Source organism: Astyanax mexicanus, chromosome 14, assembly GCF_023375975.1.
Source record: "Astyanax mexicanus isolate ESR-SI-001 chromosome 14, AstMex3_surface, whole genome shotgun sequence".
NCBI classification, from domain to species: domain Eukaryota; kingdom Metazoa; phylum Chordata; class Actinopteri; order Characiformes; family Acestrorhamphidae; genus Astyanax; species Astyanax mexicanus.
This window is the reverse complement of record NC_064421.1, coordinates 24,819,266-24,841,733: the sequence shown is the minus strand read 5'-3', so window position 1 is coordinate 24,841,733 and position 22,468 is coordinate 24,819,266. Positions and strand designations below refer to the sequence as shown.

Here is a 22,468-nt window from a genome sequence, read left to right as displayed (position 1 = left end):
CTACTCGTTAGACTAATCAATGTCATTGAAAACCTTTGGGCCATCGTCAAGCGGAAAATTCGCGACAGAAAGCCTACTACGCTGGACCAACTGAAGCAGAACATCGCCACTGCCTGGGAAGCTGTGAGTGCGGAAACTTGCGACAAGCTGGTCAAATCGATGCCGCGGAGACTTCAGGCAGTCATACAAGCCAAGGGGGCAGCCTCAAAATACTGAGAAAGTGATGATTGTAATTATAATAAAAATTATTCTAATTCAATGAAACGGTTTCTCCATTATTCTAATTCAATAAAACAACAGTGTCACAGTTAAATGGCCTAAATGGGCCTTTTGGAAAGCTCAGCTGAGCAAATTTTTTCCAGGTAACGAGTTCGGTGATTAGTCTAACGAGTAGGACAGGTGCGGTGAACACCTGATTTGCTTTCTGCACAAAAAATGCATTCAAAGAATTTCATGATTGCACTATTTCAAATTATTCTAATTCGTTGACCAGCACCTGTATACCTCAATTCTCTTCTACTCTATAGAAATCAAATTAAACTTATCCGCCATGTTTGTGCATTCACAAACAGAGTTTGCGCAGTTGGCTCAGAGGCAGAGCCAGACTCATCTAGTCTTTTGGTTGGCCTGCCCCTTTTCCCAAAACCCAGTGGACCAGAAGCAAAGTTAATCACTCCTCTTGATACTATACCCAGTTTGTTATACCCTAAATTTGACCAATGCATTTAAATTGTGATTATTTAACAGTGTTTACAATGCACTACAGTCTAAATGCTGTAAGTTCATCTTCATCATAATCAGAAAAGTCTGATGCCAGGTTGGACAGGGTTTATTTGTACTCATGAGAGGAACATAACATACATACAATTATAGTGATTTCATACATACATTATATTTAAAAAGTAGATGGATGAAAAAAGTTCTAAAATCGAAAAAGTAATAAAAAAAATAACATCCACACACACATGAATATTCAGCACCAATAAAATGTTCTATTATTCTTGTTGGAGTGTTAAACTGGGACAATTGCACTGTGATTCACACCATCTCTACAGTGGGGTCTCCCAATGCATTGAGCTAAGCTAAGTGACAGAAGCATGATGAACAGGAACCAGTAAAAGACACTGTACACTACAGTGAAGGTCTTTTTTATCTACCACTGTTTGGCCATATTCAGTTCTTATTCACTGCTTATTCAGTTATTCACTACAGGGGAAGAAGACAAGTTTTTACTGATGACAACAAAGGTATTACAGCTAATAGTTGTGCAGCTATTTGCATCCTAACCTATTTGCTCTCACTGCACACAGTTTTAATCCTATTCTTTGTGGAACAAGAATGAACCAGGTCTCTTTTATATAATAATTCCCTGCTGGAATGAGAAGATTTGATGGTGCATATTTCAAAACTAAAGTCCCTTCTATTGTTTTCAAACCTCAAAGTTCTAACCCTAGTAACACTAGTAACTAACTGAAGTGCACTAAAGACAACAGCTTAAGAGAAAGCTAAGGTGTCTGTTGTGAAGCAAGCAGAGAATAACATTGGCATTATGGGTTAAACTATGAGCTCAATCAGGCATTAGGCAATCCCAGGTAGTTATGCTATCAAGATGCAGTGAAATGCACATAAGAGAAACTCAAGAGTTTTGATATGTGACACTGTAAACATGGCAATCATGTTGATTCACATTAATGGGAGGTACAGGGCTGTGCTAACTGAGCGTAAACACCCTTAGCAAATGTAAGAATGATTTAGCTATCGATAACACTTTCAAATAGTGACACAATATAAGTCTACCGCACAGGGACACACCGCTGTTGCCATTTACCATGTAGAGTCAAATAAAACATGCTGAACCATGGCATAACAAAGAAGTAAATAACTCAATATACACAGATTCTAGCTAAATTAATGCCGTGGCAAGAACTGGATTTGATCACTTTCAAAACTGCCTTTGAATAATACACAAGTCAACGGTCATGTGAACAAAAAACAACCAACCAAACATTTCCACTTCAACATAAAATACAAAAAAGCGATACAGAGGCCGCGACTGAACGTTTAGCAGAGGAGCGCGTCATCGTTTCTAAAACCGCTTTACTTGATCACAACAGGTGTACAGTTCAACAAATGAAGAGGCAGGGTAGTGCTGTACATAAGTGCAATTCCAGAGATAAAACACACTGAGGTAAACACAGATTCATGTGCCCAGACAATTAAAAAAAATGTGGTTAAATAATTATACATAGTTACACATCCTCTTACCATGGTCATATAAAATTCTATCCATTTTCAGCCAAACGTCCAAATGATCACTTTCTTTTTTTTAGAAATCTTTTTTTAAACTGTTGCATATCACAGTGCACTGTTATCAATAAAGTGTTAAAGTAGACATAATCAGGAGAAAGGTTAAGTTACTTGCACCACTATCATACGACACCCACACAAACCCAGATTAACCAACTAATAAAAAATGCCTGCGTAATGTTTCAATAATCACATCTCTTACAAACAATCCACACATCCTCTATAAACACACCTATACCTTGTTTTCCCATTTTCGTTCAGCACGTCTCAGCTTTCCCTCCTCAGGCCATTAACAACACTTAGGTTTTTAGTTACGTTTGTAGCAAGTGACTAGCTTTAAATCATTTTGGTTGGATGTGAAGTTGTCAAACAATATTAAGGTGTTTAGTTTCAGGTTTAGTTGTTCTGTGGGTCCAAAGCTAGCAGCAGCCGATGTTACCATATGCCACTGGATCTACCACCGGGAGGAGCCAGAATCCTTTGAGAAGATCGCTTTGGGAGGTTGTCGTCAATCTGGACACCTGTCAAAACACAAAAATATTGTGAATTATATGGTGTGCACTGTGTATTAATGCATACTTTCAATGTATTTCTAATTTTTTTTTCTGGAAAAGATTGCTTCTGTTTAAATGACACATTGTAACACACAACATTTTTATTGTTTAAAAAATTGTGCAATATGTTAATTTAAGCTACTTAAGAGTAAAGGCTCAAGGCTCATTTACAGTGAGTGTTATGCACAGATATAGATATGAATCTTTTTTTCCATATTCTGTGTTCATGGTAATCGCAAAGGCTGTTTGGACAATAGTTATCAGAAACACGACCACCACAATATGGACACACAATGGAAAAAAATAAAATAAAAAAAATCTAAACCCTATGCGGATGGGATTAGTTTCTCAGGGGGTCCTGGGGTCATTTTCTCTTTTATAGGGGGTCCTCTGTGATTTTATTCTCATCAGGATTGACCATGTACATGTTTTTCTCAGACGTCCTCTGAGAAAATTACAGACTGAATTATCTACTGTTTTTCACTGAACTCCGTGGTCCTCCGGTAATTTTATTCCTATCGAGACGCACATCTATGAGTTTCATCACCTCACGTTTAATAAAATAGCTATTTGTTTGCTGCCACGCACTGTAATTACACTTTGGGCACGCGTTTCCACGGAGATCCACAAAAACGCAACAGCGAGTGGACGTGGAGGAGCTACTGAACGTGATGTCATGTGACCGAGACAGCCAAAAAACGGACTGGTCCTTCTGTTTTTTTAATTGCAGGCTGGATGCAAGAGTTTTATCAATGAGTAGAAGTGTGAAATATTTTTCACAGACGTCCCCTGAAAAACGAATCGCAGTCGGATAGGGCTTTAGTAGGACTTTTTACTTTTTACACTGCTTACAGATGTTTTTTTTTTTGTAGTAAGTACAATATAACAACCTAGTGGTTGTTTGGTTGTTGTTGTCAGAAACATTTGACTCTGATCTGCCCTCTAGTGATGTAGTCATTTTTTCCAGTCTATCTGCGAATAGAGTGCATTTCTACATTGGCTTTAATATGGTTCTGCAGCTGTGTGCAATGTCCATATTGCCATCTATGAACTGAACGTGAAACTGCAGTGTTTTGTAATCTTACACAGCACTGCAACATATTGCAAAATATGAGTAATATGATCTGACCAGTTCTCAGGATTGAGTAAATTAGGGCTCATTGGATATTTGGGCTGAAACTGGCCAATACCAATATCGATACATAGCCAATCAATCCTATCATCTCTACCTTTCAAGTTATATCTCCTGTACACACACTTCTCATATCAATATGGTAAAAGTCACAAAAATGATCACATTTTACATTATATTTTCTAAATTCAACAAGTAGTAAGAGCAGCAGCTTGATCAAAATACAGAAAAAGAGGTAGACATAGCCTACTATTCACATCAGGAAGTTAAAACATAAAAAATCTTTGTTTGATGTGACTGTAAAAATGTAATGTATCTGGTGAGTCTTGAATTTAGATTGGTTCTAGTCTAATATCTACAGAAATTTAATCAGGCTGAATATTTAAACCTTGTGACAGTCAAGTCCGTGGCCAAAACACATGATCACAGCTAGTACCTGATAAGCTAAAGCTGGACTCGTGCAGGTCCCTCATTCCTCCATGGCGGGTGCAGGGTCGCTGAGCCAAGTCACCTACAGCAGGGACCGTCTCCTTCTTTCCCGAGTTCTGAACTGCAGCCACATCTCCAATGTAAGGAGCTCGGTCTACTCCCTTCAGAGCCTGACACTGAGGGAAAAAGAAACACACACATTACGTAAAAAAGTACACTATGTAAGCCTCTATCTAGTTCACTTCCCCACTTCCAGTTCTAAAAACTATACTGTGCAAACATCCCCAATTGAGTTATTCATCTAATTATGATTGTGATGTTAATTAATAAAGTTTTCTTAACGAAATGTGCAGAGAAATACATCTGGACATTTTCCAGTGTTGCTTCTGTTCCTGAACCCTATTAAGCCACATATGAAACATTTTTGTGCCTATGCAGGCCCAAAGTGACTAAATCCATATCATTTTTTAATTTGTTTTTATGAAGGGCCAAAAAAAAAACATGTCACACAGTGAAGAAGAGTCCAGAATTTGGAAATACCTTCTCTCTTTGAACCATCTTCTTGTAGAGATAGTCAGGAAAGGTCCGGAGGGGATAGAACTTTCCAGAGCCCTCAGCACAGGTGAAGATACCGTTCTCATAGACCACGCGTCCACGACTGATAGTAACCAGAGGCACACCATGGCAGCGCAGACCCTCATACAGGTTCACCTCTCCCCCTTGCCACTGTGTGGTGACGGAAATGGTCCTACCAAAGAGAACATTTTACAAGACAATTAACAACATGAGGTGAGATCCTTCTCATAGATATTCTATATTTAATGTAGAATAAAAATTTTGTAACAGCATTAGGTAGCCTTTTGGGGACAATGTATAATTACACAGAGCATGTGGAAGATTATTTTTGAAGAAGGTTAATCAAAATACATTGCTAAGTGAAATTCTGTGTTTTTGAGTATACTGTTTTGTTCATTTTGCTCACCTATTAAAATACTTCCAAAATGAGCAAGTTGCAGAGATGGTCATGCCAGGACACTGACTCAAGCATCTCCCAGCTCAGTAATACTACTGCATTCAATCAAAAAGAAGCAGCCGCTGCTTTAAGTAGCACAGGTCAAAAATGGATCATCAGCTAAAGAGTGTACCTGGTTGCATCAGGGTCCCAAACCACTACATCGGCATCAGCTCCAGGGATGATCCTGCCTTTCCTGGGATACAGGTTGTAGATTTTGGCAGCATTAGAGCTTGTAACAGCAACAAATCGGTTTTCATCCATCTTCCCTCCAACCTGATAGGGTAAAAAAGTAAGAAGCTTAAACTGGATTCTGTTTCATTGGCTGTCAGTGAATAAAGTTGACAGGTTGACAATCCTTTATGTTTTTATTTATTATTTTTTTTTATTCCACTCATTAGGACTCCCTCTATCACTAGGTAAAGACTCGCACATGCCTTCTTCAATATGTGAAGTCAGCCACCACCTCTTTTTGTACTGTTGCTGATGTATCATTGCAGGGAAGCATCACAACGCACTTACAGACGCCTTGTGCTGATCTACCTATGATCAACCTAGGAGTGATCTGGGGAGAGAGCGCCATCTACCCACCCAGAGAGTGAGCAAGGCCAGCGATCATAGTGGCAGCGCTGGACCACTGGGAGCCTAGGTTGACAGTCCTGACAACAAGAATCTGTACTACAATGATAAATGCAGTTATAATAATAAATGATTACAGGAAAAGTAGGTAGCCTCATTTACTACTGCACAAAATCTATTTAAATAGCTCAAAACAACTAATATAGCATATTCAACACAAACTGGCACATTAATGATTACCACAATTTCATAAATGTTTCCTGAGTTAAAGTGCCTGAATAGAATTAACCCCTAAATAGAATCACTAACAAACAGAAGCACAAAAAGGAAGCCAAAACACAGAATGCACCTTGATATATACTATATGAATAGTTCACAAGCTTAAAGACACCCCAGCTACACTACTCTCTAGATGTGCCAGAAACAGAAAGCTAGTACCAGCTGCTGCTAGATTCCTGAGGAGAGCCTTCCAGCTAGATTTGGTGGCTTGGTTTTAGTTTGCACAGTGTGGTGAATACTAAACGCCGCCGCAATCCAAGAAGTACACTTCTACTGACCCAAAAGCACAAGCTTCAGTCTTCTCAAAAACATTTTAGGTTAAGGGATTCTGTTCTGTGGAGTAATGGAACAAAACTGGAACCTTCTGGGGCTTATAAATCAGCAATAGGTCTGCAGGAGAAAGAATGAAGCATATGCTAAAGCATAGTTATGGCTCTGTGATGCTATGGGGCTGATTTGCTTTCTCGGGCACTAGAAACCTGCAGCATGTGCACGGCAAGATGAATTCAATCAAATATTTAAAAAAAATTCTAGGACAAAATGTTATGCGTTCCATAAGCTGAGGAAGCTGAAGCTTAGGCATCACTTGACCTTTCAATAGGAAAATAATCTAACACATATCTTGAAGTCTACCAAGTCTTGGATTCAGAAGAAGTCCAGGATGATTCTGCAGTATAGAATATCTTTGGTAGGATTTGAAGGAAGCTGAAAGCCACTGCCAATGAGTACTGGGCTAAGATTCCTTAGAAACGCAGCAGAAGCTGGTGCCTGACTCATGTTTGCAACAAATCTACAAAAGGTGCTCTGCAAAGTACTCAAGACATTTGTTATAAAGGTGTTGTACAATTATAAGACTGCAGTTGTCATTTATAATGGCATTTTGTGTTACACTGCTCTTGATTTTTTTACTGTCAACAAACAGAAGGTTTGTACATTTTGCCTATAAACCTAATTTGCTATGAGGGCTAAACTTTTTTTTATAGCAACTGTATGATTTAAGAACAGTATTAGTTCAAAGTATGTTAATTTGTGTGGTACAAAACATTAAAGCTTTTTTAATTTAATGTTAGATTCAATATTTTAATCTAACCTGTCCTATTCAACAGCAAAGGCTGAGACTGATTTTAAGTAAGACTCAGACTGAGAAAAACATTATTGTTCATGAAAAAAATGTACTGACATTACATTTCATGAAATTCATTGCAAATAGTTTGTTTTGGGCTATTTTTTAGATTAGTATTAAAGCTCACCTTCCGTCGTTTTTTCTTTCATTTTAAAATGTCTAGTTGTGGTCTCTAGTATGAATGAATGACATGTGAGCCGTTTTTGTAAAAAAAAAGTGCTCAGGTGTCTCTGTATAGCTCTTTTTTAATGGACTGTTTTAGGGGTGTGTCCAAAATGACCGGATTCCAGCTTTGCTCATGAATATTCATACATGCAAACAGCATGCAAATATCTCTCCTCTGATTGGCTAGGAGCACTGCGACGCCCCTCCACCGCTCTGCCGCTCACTGCCTCCCACCTCCTAACTGATGAGCGGTGATGTTGCGTCGCTTCAGCTCCGCCTCTGGGAGTTTCTCGAGCCAAGGTGGGCTGGTCTGTGAGTTTCTGCCTACGTAGGCAGAAAGATAATTCAAAATTCACCCGTTTTTCGGAGGGGGGGAGGGGGGATTTCTTTGCTTAGCTCCTGCAGACAATGGGGGCTGCAAAACAGTTTAATGTGCAGGTGTACACATTCAACTCGGAGAGACCTACTGTATTCCACAAAAAACAAGAAAAATCGGATTTTCGCGGAAGGTGACCTTTAAGCGCACCTTTGTGGCAAAATTTAAATAAAACCTATAAAGAATCTCTGATTTGGAAAAAATCATCTATTACCCGTTTCTGGCTGATGACTACCAGGTAAGCCCAAAGTATTAATAAAAAGGTTTAAACATTACAATAAATTGCGAGTTTAAAAGGTCAGCATGATCCTAAAGCCATGACATATAAAACATACCACTCCTTTCTCCCAGATGATGCTCATGCGATCCTGTACTCCTGGCACTCCATGAGGGATCTTAGTAAAGTCGTCTTTACCCATGGCCTTCTGTTTGGTGGTGAAGGGTCGGTGGTCAGATGTTACCACGTTTAATGAGTCACTACAGCAGAAGAGAAATTGGTGATGACAATGTGTAAAGCCCTCTCTACACATGCAGTCATTTGTTTAGCTTGACTGACCATATAGGAGCACTTTGTAGAGCAGTTATTATTTGGGTGGTGGGTCATTCTTAGCACTGCTGTGAAACTGACCTGGTGGTGGTGTGTTAAGTGATGTGTGGATGGGTTTTTAAACATGATCCGATACATAGACGTCAAGACAGAGACAGAAGCTCATCTGTTTGTGTGGGTCATCCTTTAGTCATTCATCAGAGCTCACAGAACATTGCCTACAGGACACTGTTTGTGGACTATTTTTAGTCCAGCAGTAACAATGAGGTGTTTAAAAACTCCAGTAGCAATGCTGTGTATGATATCACTAGCACCAGCACCAGGGTGGGCGGGGTAGCTAACTAAGTTAATAAAGCTAAGTTAAGTAAACAAAACCGTATGACAAAAAATATTTTCTTTAAGTTAAATGAGTGCTGGATGTAAATATACACAGATTTCTCTCCTGAAAACTATTTATTTGGGTGAGTAAAGCACCTCCATTTACTTACAGTAAGCTTAGATTCACGAATTTCTCTGGCACTAAGGCTGGACCATTTGCATTAACGCTAACGCTAAACTTAACTGAAACTCCTGTAAAACGCTTCACTTCAGCGAAGTGATTTTACTGCTCTTTACAACCTGACTGGTAAAATTCATGCATAAGGTGCACTCGATTAAAAGGCGCACTGAAGATTTTGGGGGTAATAAAGGATTTTAAGTGCCCCATATAGTGCTAAAGATATAGTATGTAGAATATAATGGAACCTACTTTCCGAGCAGGCTAAGCAAGAAGTTGGGAGTGTTGGGGTCCAGTCTCAGGGGGGGCACAGTGACGTAGGCAGCAGCATGAGCCCAATCTTGGTGGTAATACTGAAGGCCATTTATCACTGCATGAGCAGTGCTTGTCTCCCCATGAACTACTTTACCTACATAAAGAACAGAAATGCAATGTTACATACAGTAAGCAAATTATACATTTGTTTTAGTAATTGTTTGTCAGCCAGAAATGAGGAACCAATGGATGTCAGAAAAGGGAAAGCTGTTCTTTTAAATCTACCATAGTTGCAGAAAATAGTAGATCCAATGACAGAAATAGCTTTTATATAATGGGTTACATAATATACATAATGACATTTTACATAATTGTGCATAGTAAAATATATAATTAAAAAGAATTATATAATAGCATGTTTATTTAATGAGTTAACCCCTAGGAGATGCAGTTTTCTCTCCAATAACAAAAGCACCTCTGTGTAATTCCTAGGTCTATATGTATTTACATGGCAAATTTATGAAAAACACAATTACAGACTTAAATATGTAAGTTTGAGATGTAAGTGGATACAGACACAGTTTTGGTCCTTACCCTGCATCTTAGCTGTGGCCAGAACATCTCCTGCCGACATGCTGGACACGTTCACCAGGTATATGGGGCAGTGGGCCTGCAGGGGGTAAAACAACTGTTACCACCTTTAAAAGCTTAAAGTGAAAGCATTGTATCCACACTAAGCCACATCTGCACTAACTACTTTTTGTAATTTAGAACACTATTAGAACTCCATTATTCCATTACTCCATTACTCTGCCAAATGTAATGTAATGTAATGTAATGTAAAAATGGTAAAATACCTGATAATAAGTATTTGTTACTGTGTTTTAATCTACAAATGACCAATAATTGTCCAATTTAATTGATCTGTCACAAAAAAATGTAAATGAGTATGAGTATCATTTATTCATTGCATATAAACTGCAAACATAAACAATTATAAATAAATACAAGTAATAGCAAAAATACAAAACAATATGTTACACCCATGCTTTAAACAAAACCGTTTTAACTTTGACATTAAATACTTCAACTTATTGTAAGGAAACTTATATTGACCTAGATTTAATTTTTAAGTGCTTAAGAAGGGGAAACTGACCAAATTTATATATATTTTATATGTAGTGCATATCTGTTTAAATTTTACATGATACTCCACTTACTGCACTGCATAGCACTGGCATGAGGCCTTTAACTTAAACTTTTTTCAATAACAAATCTGACTAAATTCTAAGTTTTATTCGTCCAATACTATCATAGCCCTAACACATCCCGCACATCAGAATCACAAATAATATTGTGTTCCAAAGTATGGTCAATTTCAGACAAAAGAGGAAAATATCTGTCAAACTATAATACACATCAAGCCATGTGATGATGACACAGTACTCACCCTATTAGCGATGGTGATTGCTCGGTGAACTGCCTCTGCCTCCAGCTGTGAGCGGAAAATTACCCACAGTCAGTAAGAAATGCATGAATGCTACTAATGTAACCTAATAATCAGCAGACACTTAAAGGCATTAATATTCAATGGCAATACTATATCTGAGTTAGAAGACTTCATAAGATCAAATTAGGATTCAACGGGCAACAGCCTACCTCTTCAGGCCTGCTGATCTCGATACCCTCTGGTCCACTGATGCCCAGATCCAAAGCTTCTTTGGCACCCTTGGATGAAAGCAAAAAGCAAGGATCAATTTAAATCCAAGCTACATACATTCAAGCAAAATACTGCCATATGCAAATAAGATGCGTATTTTATGACGGACATATACTTCCAATAAACATAAATAAATAAAACAATTTTGTACACTGAAAAAAGGGTCCAGTTAAGAACTGTGATAGTCCATCTTACCCTTCCCCATGCCTACCACATGATCTCTGGTAGTTAAAATCTATTTTTCGCACTATAAGGCACACCAGATTATAAGGCTCATTATTAATGAACTATAAATGAACGCTACACTGAGGAACCCTAAATGTTCTGGTAAGCAAGGGCAACATTAGCTAGCCGTTCATCCTATGTAGCTTGTTTTAACACGGTAAACACGGAGACTACAGTCCAATATACTCACCTCTGACCGGCAAAAAAGCTAGCGCTTAGCGACTAATGCTAATGCTGCTCTAGCTTTGCTAGCAGGGGTTAGCAGCAGGCTACAGGCCGATGATACTCACCTTTGGCGGGCCTAAGAGCTAGCACTTAGTGGCTAATCCTTACACTGCTCCAGCCTCAGTACTGGAGAACTAAACTGAAACTCCTGTATAATGCTTCACTTCAGCAGAGTAGCTTTCCTGCACCTTACAAACTGACTGGTACAATTCATACATAAGGTACATCGGTTTATAAGTCGCACTGATGGTTGTTGGGAAAATTAAGGGATTTTAAGTGTGCCTTACTGTGAGAAAAATATGACAGTAATGAATGTGGTTAAATTATTGCCCTTTGCTTGTTTGTCATTAAATCAGTAAGCTACCTTAAAATCTAGTAAATGCAAAATGCAATACAAAAACAAACTGTCTTTACAAACTATGACCTTTTAAATGCATTTGAGAAACAATTTAATACAAATTAAAGCTTTTTTATGGTTAAATAAATTGAAGACCTTATTGGATTAACAGACAGCGTTTGATGTATATATACACAATCATGATATGCTGTATGGCATTATGTCCATGTAGTGCAATCCTCCTAAAACTACTAGTATGCCATAGATCAGTCCCAACCTCGGCGACCAGCTCTCCGTTCTCAGCATGCACGCGGGCAATGGCTCCAATGTCCTTACAGTTCTGCAGGGCCTGGAAGAGCTCGCTGTCCCTCAGCATGTACACGTCCTTATAAGCCATGAACATCTGGAAGGAGTTCACTCCTTTCTCCCTCACCAGCGTCTCCATCTGAGCCCTCACCTGCCATCAGGACACAGGCGGTTCCAAAGAGAACATAAGTGATGTATGGGATGCCACCATGTTGGTTAAATACAGCAAGCCACTGCCACAAATTCCACATCGTGTTATCCATAATAGGAGACTGCTCAGACAAGTGTTTAGTCTACATTTGGTCTACGACTGCAAATACTGCCAGTGGTGCTTGTACAGTAAGAGCTAAAAACAAACAAGCTTTACAGCAATGCACAGCAATGCACTCTCAAACATATGTTTACTCTCAAACATACTGTTCTGCAGCGTACAAAAATTCACAGATCCACAGATACGTGTAATACTGTGTTAGTAATTGAGGTATAAGTGGTTATGGTTATGATTCAATATAGTATGCTATATTGCAATACTGTAAGCAAGGTGATATATTGAGATTATATATAAAATCTGAGTAAAAGAAAAGTTTATTTTTATTCTTAACAGTGGGATCTAACAACAGAGCACAACAAAGTCAGTACAGTATTACTAAACACAATACTGCAATTCTTTAATATATCATTATTTTCTTACACAGCAAAACTAAAGGTATCTGCTAAGTAAATCATATGAATTATTGACAAATAACCCTGTGAGTAAGAGGGACAGTTACCTTAGGACCCCACCAGGTGACAGCAACATGAAGAGCATAATCACAGCAGCTCTTAGCATCAGCATGGGATCGACATTTCTCATAGGCATCCAGCAAAGACTCGTTCTTCTCAGGCAACACATGGCCTATGACCATTGTAGTGCCTCCAGCAAGGGCAGCCTAAAAAAAAAAAAAAATAAACACAAGACATTACTTCATTTTCATAGATAATATATGTTAAGGGGAGATAAAGGCAAGGGTTTTACATTTAAGGGTTCTTACCACTGATTACGACCATCTTTATCACAAAAGAATACATGAATCACTCCACCTTGACATCAAAGAGTTCATACATCCAAAACAAAATATCTACATGCAATAACAAATGCAGCTCCACTCAGCCACCAACTATTTACTGTTTTTTTTCCCCAAAAGTCTGATTTTTTATCTCATTCCTTAAAAATATGGAAAGTAGTCAAAATGAACAAATCGGGTGCTGCATTGCACTAATTTACACTAACAACTACATTATTACTTGATTCCCCTGAATGCTCAATTCTAAGTAGATATCAGTATGGGCAAGTACAAAAATGCACATTCTCGTACTTGCTTGGGAAAAAATGGTATCTATGCATCCCTAGTTCAGACATAAGTGAATATAAAAGTAAGCAAACAATTTTAAGAAGTGTAGCCAATTCACTAAAGTTTGATCCAAGAAACTCAAACTGTGACCATCAGTCTCAAGAGGAAATTGGTTTCGATGGTCAGGAACAGCCTAAGAACCACTAAGGCACAGACCTGCCATTAACTGGAAGCTGCTGGAAGACAGTCAAGCAAATCTTAAATTGCCATAAAATGAAAGGCTACTGTCCAAGTAAGAAGCCCATTTTCCAAAAAACAACACATTTAAGCTTGACATTCTGGGGGAAAATGTAATAATCAGATGAGACTAAAAAGCTATATATTTATCTAGTAAAGAATTCAAATCCAATTACACTGTACTAACTGTTAAGGATAGTAGTGGCAGCAACGTGTTCTGGACCTGTTTTGGTACACTACACAAAGTAGAAGGAAAAATAAGTAATAATAAGTAATTAGACATTACAACATAACAATGACACCAAACACACACCAAAAAGGGGTTTTGAAATGTAGAAAGCACACTAACATTAAACTACTGGAGTGGTCTTCTCAAAGTCCTCACCTTAATCATGTAAAATATATGCGAAATAGTTTGCATTTAAAATCAGTTCTGTGCACAAAATTAAGATGAGCTTTCAAATATCCAAAATGATATTTGATACTTAATTCAATATTTGACTGTGTGTAAGTATTGTATGTAATTATTTGATTATTATATTACACTTAATAACAGATGTATGCCATTATTCCCCAGACAATAAAATATTTCCAATATGCAATATTGCCACGATATTCAGGTTCATGATGAGTGTGGATAAATGTCCAGCTAGAAATAGTATTTCTGCTATGTGTTTTACAAAACATGCTTTAGGATTTTACAAATCACTAGAAAATCGCAATTACAAAACACTGCAGAGGACATTTCATTTGAAACAATGGATACAGGACATATGACAAGAGGGAAAGAAAAAAAAATACAGCAAAAGGGTGCAAAGACAAAAGGTAGATGTGAGTAGCTAACGTTTAGTTTTCCAGTTGAAAAGAACATTTATGATGTAACGTAAAGCCTGTTACACATCGGCTCCTTGTGACTCTGATCACTTTAAGTTTGATTCCCCAGTGTGCCACAAAGCATTCTAAAAGTACTAAATTAAATTAAAGCCATATTAAGACCACTGAAAGCCACATTAGATCATATGTGATGGTAATAAACAAAAAAAGGCAGCCAGCCCAGCAGTAACCTTAGCTAGCATTACTGTCCTAGTCCTGTACAGCTCATACCTTTCAGCAGGAAAACTGAGCTTTTGAGGAGATAGTAAACTGGGCAAACTAATACCAGGAAACATAAGAGATGCTGAACACTTTATTTTGTTTCATTTATGAGTGCAAGGGTGTAAAAATAATAATATAATAAAACATTCAGTGGAAAACACTGGTACACTAAAACACAAAAAACTAAAGACATAACAAGCACAGACATTGGATTTTGTTTTTAAGCTCCTTGAACCCTTAAATGCATACATCTGCCCACTGGTGTCCCGTGACCTCATTTCCCCTACTTTTTCGTCATATAAGCGGCAAGTAAGTATGCAAATATAATAACATGTATTTAATAGTCTTCTTTTGTTCTTTATTTATTATTTATGGAATTTATTTGTGTAGTTCAAGGCTTGAAAATTAAAAATGAATGGCCTGCAAGTGTGCTGGCCTATTGGAGTGGAACCAACATATTAATGCAGTTTTTGAACACGCACTCTTTTCCAGCACAGCAGAGCGTACAGTAGTTTTACTATACTATGCTAAGCTGTATGAGGCCGTACAGTATAAACGGTGGTAGTATAGTGGATTGTACTTGACCTGAAAATAAAATGAATTCACTTTTGTAGAATTATATGGTGTGTGAGCATCTTATTCAGTCTGTCAGCTGGCACAGGGGAATGGAACAGTGTCCACTGAACGATACGTGCACCATTGTTTTGTAGGACAATGGCGCAAGTGAAATGCTTTTGCAGCAGTCTTTGCAGCAGCTCCCCCTCCGTATCTATGGCAACAGAATCTGATCTGCATTTGTCTGGGTTCTTGGCCAGTCTCACGGTAGTAATGTTGGGGGGGTGTGGCGGTGGTGAATACCACTGGTGTCGCCAATGGCTAAGAAGCGCATTTGGGAACACAACTGATTTATTTGTCATCCCAAACACTACACACACTCAGACCAGGAGTGTGTATGTCTCCGTTCGTCTGTATGTTTGTGTGTGTGTGGTGCCTGCCGGTGAATCATACCCTGCAGTTCACTGAGATGGCCTCAGTGTATACTCCTCGCTCTCGCCTTTCAGTGTTTGCTAAGTGAGCCATGGGATTAGTTTGGACAGGGCAGTCGGCTCCTGCATCCCTGTTTCTGTTCTTCAACTATTTCAAAGCATATGCATCGCTCTGAGAAAACATGAAGATGCAGCTCCAAACAACCACAAAAATAAGTAAACTGTGTTTTGTCAACGTGAAAATACTGTATTTTTCCGACTATAAGGTGCACCTAAAATCCTTAATTTTTTCAAAAAATCTACAGGGCGTCTGATAGTGCTGGGCAATATGGGAAAAATCATATATCATGATATGGAATTTTTTATATCACGATAACAATATATATCATGATATACCACAGTTATTTCAGTTTCAGTAACGTCACGTCGCAAAACCACATAATGAAACTTTTTTGTGCAGATTACTTTATTATCACCTTTAAAAACCGAGTTTATGCAATGTGACCAAGCCAATACATTTCATCGTAGCCTACTTTATATATTTGCATGAATAATTGATGAAATTACTAGGGACGATAGATGGTAAGTAGCACAATAGACACTTTTCTATTGTCTCCACGATATTTATCATCATATCGCACAACACTAACGCCTGATAATCCAGTGCACCTTATTAATTAATTACTGCTCAGGTTGTAAGGAGCAGTAAAGCCACTCCAATGAATTACAGAGTATAAGGGAGTTAGCTCTGCTAACTGGGGCTGGGAATCGCTGTTAACTGGGGCTGGCTAGAAGGGAAACGTCGCGACACCCTTGCTCACATCGATGTGCGCATCCTAGGTATGTTGCTTAATGCGCCTTATAATCCGGTGCGCCATATGTATGAAAACATACCAGAAAATAGACCTTCATTGATAGTGCACCGGTGCGCCAAATAGTGCAAAAATACAGAAAACCCAATTAAGTTTAGCCAATCCAACTTAAAGGAATCATGTTCACTTAAATCAATTACATTGCTTTAAAGGAACTAATAGAAATTAACCTTAGTGCACACGAAGTGCAGGAGTGGAACCACTATAGAATTTATGGAAAGCAGAGAAAGCTGTAACACCTTTAACACAGATGCCAGGGAAGAATAATTTAATATAAATTACCAATAACCAGGTAAAGGTAGTATAGGGAAAGACTACACAGTGAGGGTAAGTGAGCGGAAGGAGGGAAAGACATGTAGCCAATGCCGGAAGCCAATGGAAAAAACATAAGATTAATTCATCATGGTTGCACTGCCCAAACAAAAGAAATACAAATTCATAACTATGCTGTATCATACATTGTGTGTGGAAGTTAATATATAGTGGAAGCTAATAAATTAGATCATGTCCACAAAGATTCCAAACATAATTAAAGTGTGGCATAAATCTTCAGGCATAACCAACAGCCACTCAAAATATTTTTTTTTTCAGTCAGCCCCCCAACTGTGGCTTTTGGTTTAAAATAGAACACAAATGCAGTTATTAATAGCAGCTCTGGTGTACAATGAATTATTTTTAATCCGTCAGGCATGCACCAGACGAGGCAGTGAAAGCAGACACCAGTCTGTGCAGAAATCCAAGTCAGAAATCTGAGGATCAAGCTCTGTAGATTTCACGTCTTTTGGAGTGTAAGCCTGTGTTATAAGCCCAGTAGGTGAAGAGGAGGGCTGTGGGCTTAAGGCCAACAGATGGTGGACTCCTCAACTGTGCAGGGCAAGCACAAAAATCAATCTATTTCAGACTCAGACTACAAATACAATACAAAAATCAGGCTTAATTACAGAACACAATGGAGTGCACCATATATACTGCTTTTCTCAATAATTTCTTAATTAAATGTGCAATAAAAAGTATTTACTCAGGTTTTTACATGTCCTCTGGTGTCGGCATAGAAGCTATGCAACTTTAGCCAGCTCAAATAAATAAAATAATTATGCATTTTTACATGTGCATTTAAACCTTAGATGATTTAGCCCCAGAAATAAACAATCTAGTTCTCCTTTTATGGTAGCCTTATTATATAATTTGATGAACTCTGTTTTGACTCAGCTCACACAGAATTAACATGTCTATCACTAGCACAGTTATAACTTATCTTACTGTATAGTGCTGCTCATGTGGTTTATCTGTCTAGTGCATGTTTATCAGTGTTGATGATATTGATGTACGACTGTAATACAAGATTAGCTTATAAAACGTTCTTACAAACGTAAGAAAAACACCAAATAAACACCAGGAATTGAATACTGTGTTACCGCAACGAGTTATAACTAAGTAACTATAACAAATTTTGATATATTTTTGATATATTTTATTTATATATTTATTTTATAATACACTGTATTATTACTTATAGGTTAATCATATTATGTATGTTAATTTTATTTAGATGGGTAGAATATTTAACAGTACAGTTTTTAACAGTACAGTGTTTTTTTATAATTAAAAATCTAAGTCATTCATTTTACATGAATTAAGCTGTAACAAATTCTGTTAATGGTATCAGGCTGGTATGCCACACACACAGGAGCACCATGCACAGAACAGGCGCATTTCAAACAAGGAGCGAAGGCAAAAACAGCAGAATATGAACTTACAGATATACAAATATATCAGAATGACGTTGATTAAAAATTAAAAATCTAAATATTATGATTGCTACTTCAGGACTATGTTGTTGTTTAACTTTAATTCAGGCACACCCACAGTAAGAGCCAAGAGATCCAGCACAGCAAATTGAATTAAAGAAAAGTGCTCTGCACAATATTGCTTTTTCTATCCTTTTTTGGAAGGGTGGGTATCAATTTGTTACCAAGCATTAAAACACTGCACTTATCTGATTATAGCCTTATACACTTGCAATTATAAATTCTGTGACAACCTTAGTCCACCTGCTGCAAGGGAAGGAATTTGCAAATATGACCATAAAGTAATTTAGAAAAATCATGATATTGTATTGTGATCTCATTATGATTTATCAAGGCATGAACTAGTCCGGGTATCGTTACAATCCCAGATATGCATGTGCAATAAACGCTTTTCTCATTTTAAAATACGGGACACTGTACCTTAGTGCCACTGTAGAAGTCATCAGCAGTGGTGGCGTTCATAAAGGTCTCCTGCAGGTGAACGCTGGTGTCGATGCCTCCGGGAAGCACCAGCTTGCCTGTGGCGTCAATCACCTTGGCTCCGCCCGGAATCATCAGCTCCTTGCCCACTTGTTGGATGATGCCATTCTCAATGTACACATCGGCCTCCTGAGTATAGTCATCATTCACCACTTTGCCCCCCTTTATGAGGATGCGTACCATCGCTGCTCCAGAAGACATGATTCAACCTACAAGGGAGGGAACAAGTGAAACCAACATGACTTCCTTCTCAAAAAGAACTTTCAACCTGCCAAAATACTAAAATACTGTGTGGTCTGACAGGACTTCTTTCATTTTTTCCACATGTGGCCAGTAATCACTGGGTTGGAAGGCAATTCCCCGAAATTTGAGGATTCCACTGGAGTCAGACATGACGCAGAAATAAAAATGAATCTGGGATTTGTAGGCTACTTCTGACAGGAGCCAGGCTCCAAACCACAGAGTGTGGAATATCAGAAGGGAGGGTGAATGGACTTCAGCACTGGTACTCCATGTTCATTGCATGCAAAGCATTGCTTGGTGTTGTGAGGCTTCTATGCAGCTTCTCTATGGACAAATAGCTATTTTATAAAATGCGAGGTGTACGTCCAGATGGGGCTAAAATTACTGGATGACCACAAGATTCAGCAAAACACAGTAAGTAATTCAGCCTGTAATTTTCTCAGAGGTCGTCTGAGAAAAATACAGACATGGTCATTCCGAACGGGAATAAAATCACAGAGGACTCCGCCATAAAAGAGAAAATTACCCCAGGAACCCCTGAGAAACTAATCCCGTTTGGATAGGGTTTAAGATTGACTGCATGCCTAGCTGCTTGGTTCCATACACCTGTGGCCATGAAAGTGATTTGCCCAGAGTTTGCCAATGATTTGAAGGGGCAAACGAATGAATACTTTTGGCAAATCATGGCGGTCTATCTGTAATTACTGCTCAGGCCAGTCACTCTCACACAGATGAAGCACTGCAGCAAATCAATACCATATGTGTGTCTGAATGAAATCAGTAAGCACACATACTCGGCTCGGCTCAGCTCTGCTGCTGCAAACTGTGCTGCTGCCCACAGGCACAACATGGAGAGAGTTATATCATCTGGCAGGAGTGAAGAGCATCGTCAGCGCTTATAAAGAAATCATGATGCTGTGAGTCAGGGGCGGTTCTGACCCAGATTGCGCTGGGCGTAGTGTGTGCAGAGGGACGCAGGTGTACTCCAGCTCCACCACAGAAATGGGACAACTGATGCTGATGCTGCTGCTGCTTCTTCTACTTGAATTCCCTCCTGGTGTTCAAGGCCCTGTAGTGTTGTTAGCATGCCCCAGCCATGGCGAGTGGGTGCGGCAAATTCACAGCATGACGGCACCCCCTCCTGTTCTAAGCCCCTGATTGGGAGGGTAAGGGGAGGGGGAGGCTGCCAACCTAAGGGAGCGGGTACGGATGGGTGTGTCCTGAGCCATCCTCTCTAGGCTGAAAGGCTGAACTATATTGGGAAAGCAACAACATTACATTACACTACATATGTTAGCTAGGCTACATCCATGAGCCTGCCATGTTCTCTCCAAAGGGCCTAGAGACACATTAGTCACGCATTTGTTCGCCTTCATGGCTTAGCTATGTGGGCTGAGTCTGGCATGACCTATTTTTTCCTGCATTTAGGAGCATGTTAGTTAGGTTAGGTTAGTGAGATGCTAAATGCAAAGCAGACAGCTCTGTTGTGTGAACAATATTAGCTACAGCTCTGGAAATAATTAGGAGTCCGCTTCAGTTTCTCTGATTCAGCTATTTATAGGTACATGTTTAAGTAAAATGAACATTGTTGTTTTATTCTATAAACTATGGACAACATTCCCCCAAATTCCAAATAAAAAGATTAGCATTTAGAGCAGAGCTATCAGACATAAAATAATACAAAGAAAATAGTTTCATATTCATAAAGTTTTAAGAGTTGAGAAATCAATATTTGGTGGAATATTTGGAATAATAACCCTGTTATTTAATCACAGTTTTCATGCATCTTGGCATGCTCTCCTCCACCAGCTTGGTTCAGCTCGGTTTTATGGCTTATGATCATCCATCCTTCCTTTTAGTTATATTCCAGAGGTTTTCAATTTGGTAAAATCAAAGAAACTCATCATTTTAAGTGGTCTCTTATTTTTTCCAGAGCTGTATGGAGCTGTCAAGAGCTACATTCAGCATAGCTCTAGTTAAGCTAGTTAGGCTAACTAACTAGAGTACACTGAGATGGTATGGCCACTCACACTGGTTTCTATATCAGAGTAGGGCAGGAATGTGAGAGAACAGCATGGTGATTTAATAGTTTTAAATTATTTACGTACATTTAAGACCCACTGGCACGCTCAATTGCCCTTTTTGACGTGGCAAAAGGAGGAACAGAGATAGAGGGAAGGAATTATTAGGTAACTAGCTAACCTACATAAACGAACCTAGCTTGGTTAGTTGACTAGCTTGAGGAGAGTGGAGATGGAGGGCACATCCCACTTGAATGTGAAGTCTATCACACACATACACACACAAAGGGGTGACCAAGCCCTTCCACCAGATAGCTAGCGTTAATGGAAACGAGCAGGATGCTTAGGTTAGCCAAGCTACAGCAGACACCAACGAAAAAAAGCATATGTTTGACTGTATAATGGCATAGAATGGAAGATAATTATCGTTATATTAATTTTCGACTATTAACATTAACGTTAGCTAGCTAGCTAGTTAATTAGCTTCTCATCTAACGTTACACAGACCTCATAAAACATGTTTACTGCAAATTGACATTCTGGTACTTGCTGAGCTAGCTAGACAGCTGTATAACTGGCTAATTAATTAGCTAACTAGTTAAAAAATAGCTAGATAATCGGCTTACGAAATATCTTAGCTTATAAATATCGTTAAAGCTAGCTAACGCTACCGTCTCAGAATCACAGCACACCGTCTCCAACGGCTGCTCCAGCTCGCGACTGTCATTCAGCTCCAGCTCGCGACCGTTATCCCTTTAAACCAATTTAAAATAACACAGCAAATACGAGACATACATATAAAAATACGAAATAAACCAGTTTACCTCCTTCTTGATGTCCCAAACAGTCGCTTACGCCTCGTCTCGCTCCGTGCCGTGCAGGGTTTCGGTGCTGTCTGACGGTAACGCTCGCTGACACCCGCAGGCAGGCGCACACAGGCAGATGCTCCGCTCCACAAACCTTACGGCCACAGCATCCACACGGCCGAGCCGGCAGCGCACCAATCACAGAGCAGACACAGCGAAGACGGCAACGGTATCGACCAACCCCAGCTCGAGTTGGGCGTATCCAGACGGCCTCGGCTTATACCATTGTACACTGTCAAGGGGGGTGTGAGGGGCGTGGTAAAAATGGCACGTAATTCCACACACTGGATCTCAGTGAGACTGGGAGTGAAGATTATATCATCGCTCAGGATTAACGTCTGTATAAAATGATGATTGTTAGATCAAAATAAGATAAAAAATATATATATATAAAGGGATGCTGAAATGACACCTGTGTCTGGATTCATGCAATCCATACAAACCCATTCATTCTCCTGTTCA

The 22,468-nt window shown here is 38.9% G+C and overlaps 1 protein-coding gene across 1 annotated transcript; it reads right to left on the bottom strand.

Moving 5' to 3' along the window:
- Window positions 1-813: 813 nt before the first annotated feature.
- dpysl5a (dihydropyrimidinase like 5a) lies at window positions 814-22,119 on the bottom strand. The gene is made up of 13 exons (XM_007252189.4): window positions 21,965-22,119; window positions 18,817-19,085; window positions 12,838-12,996; window positions 12,039-12,218; window positions 10,914-10,982; window positions 10,705-10,749; window positions 9,849-9,924; window positions 9,252-9,408; window positions 8,292-8,433; window positions 5,568-5,710; window positions 4,963-5,170; window positions 4,430-4,598; window positions 814-2,828 (listed from the first exon to the last, which is right to left on the bottom strand). Exons 2-13 carry the CDS (start codon window positions 19,075-19,077, stop codon window positions 2,743-2,745), a joined length of 1,695 nt encoding a protein of 564 aa, XP_007252251.3. The 5' UTR covers window positions 19,078-19,085; window positions 21,965-22,119; the 3' UTR covers window positions 814-2,742.
- Window positions 22,120-22,468: the final 349 nt, after the last annotated feature.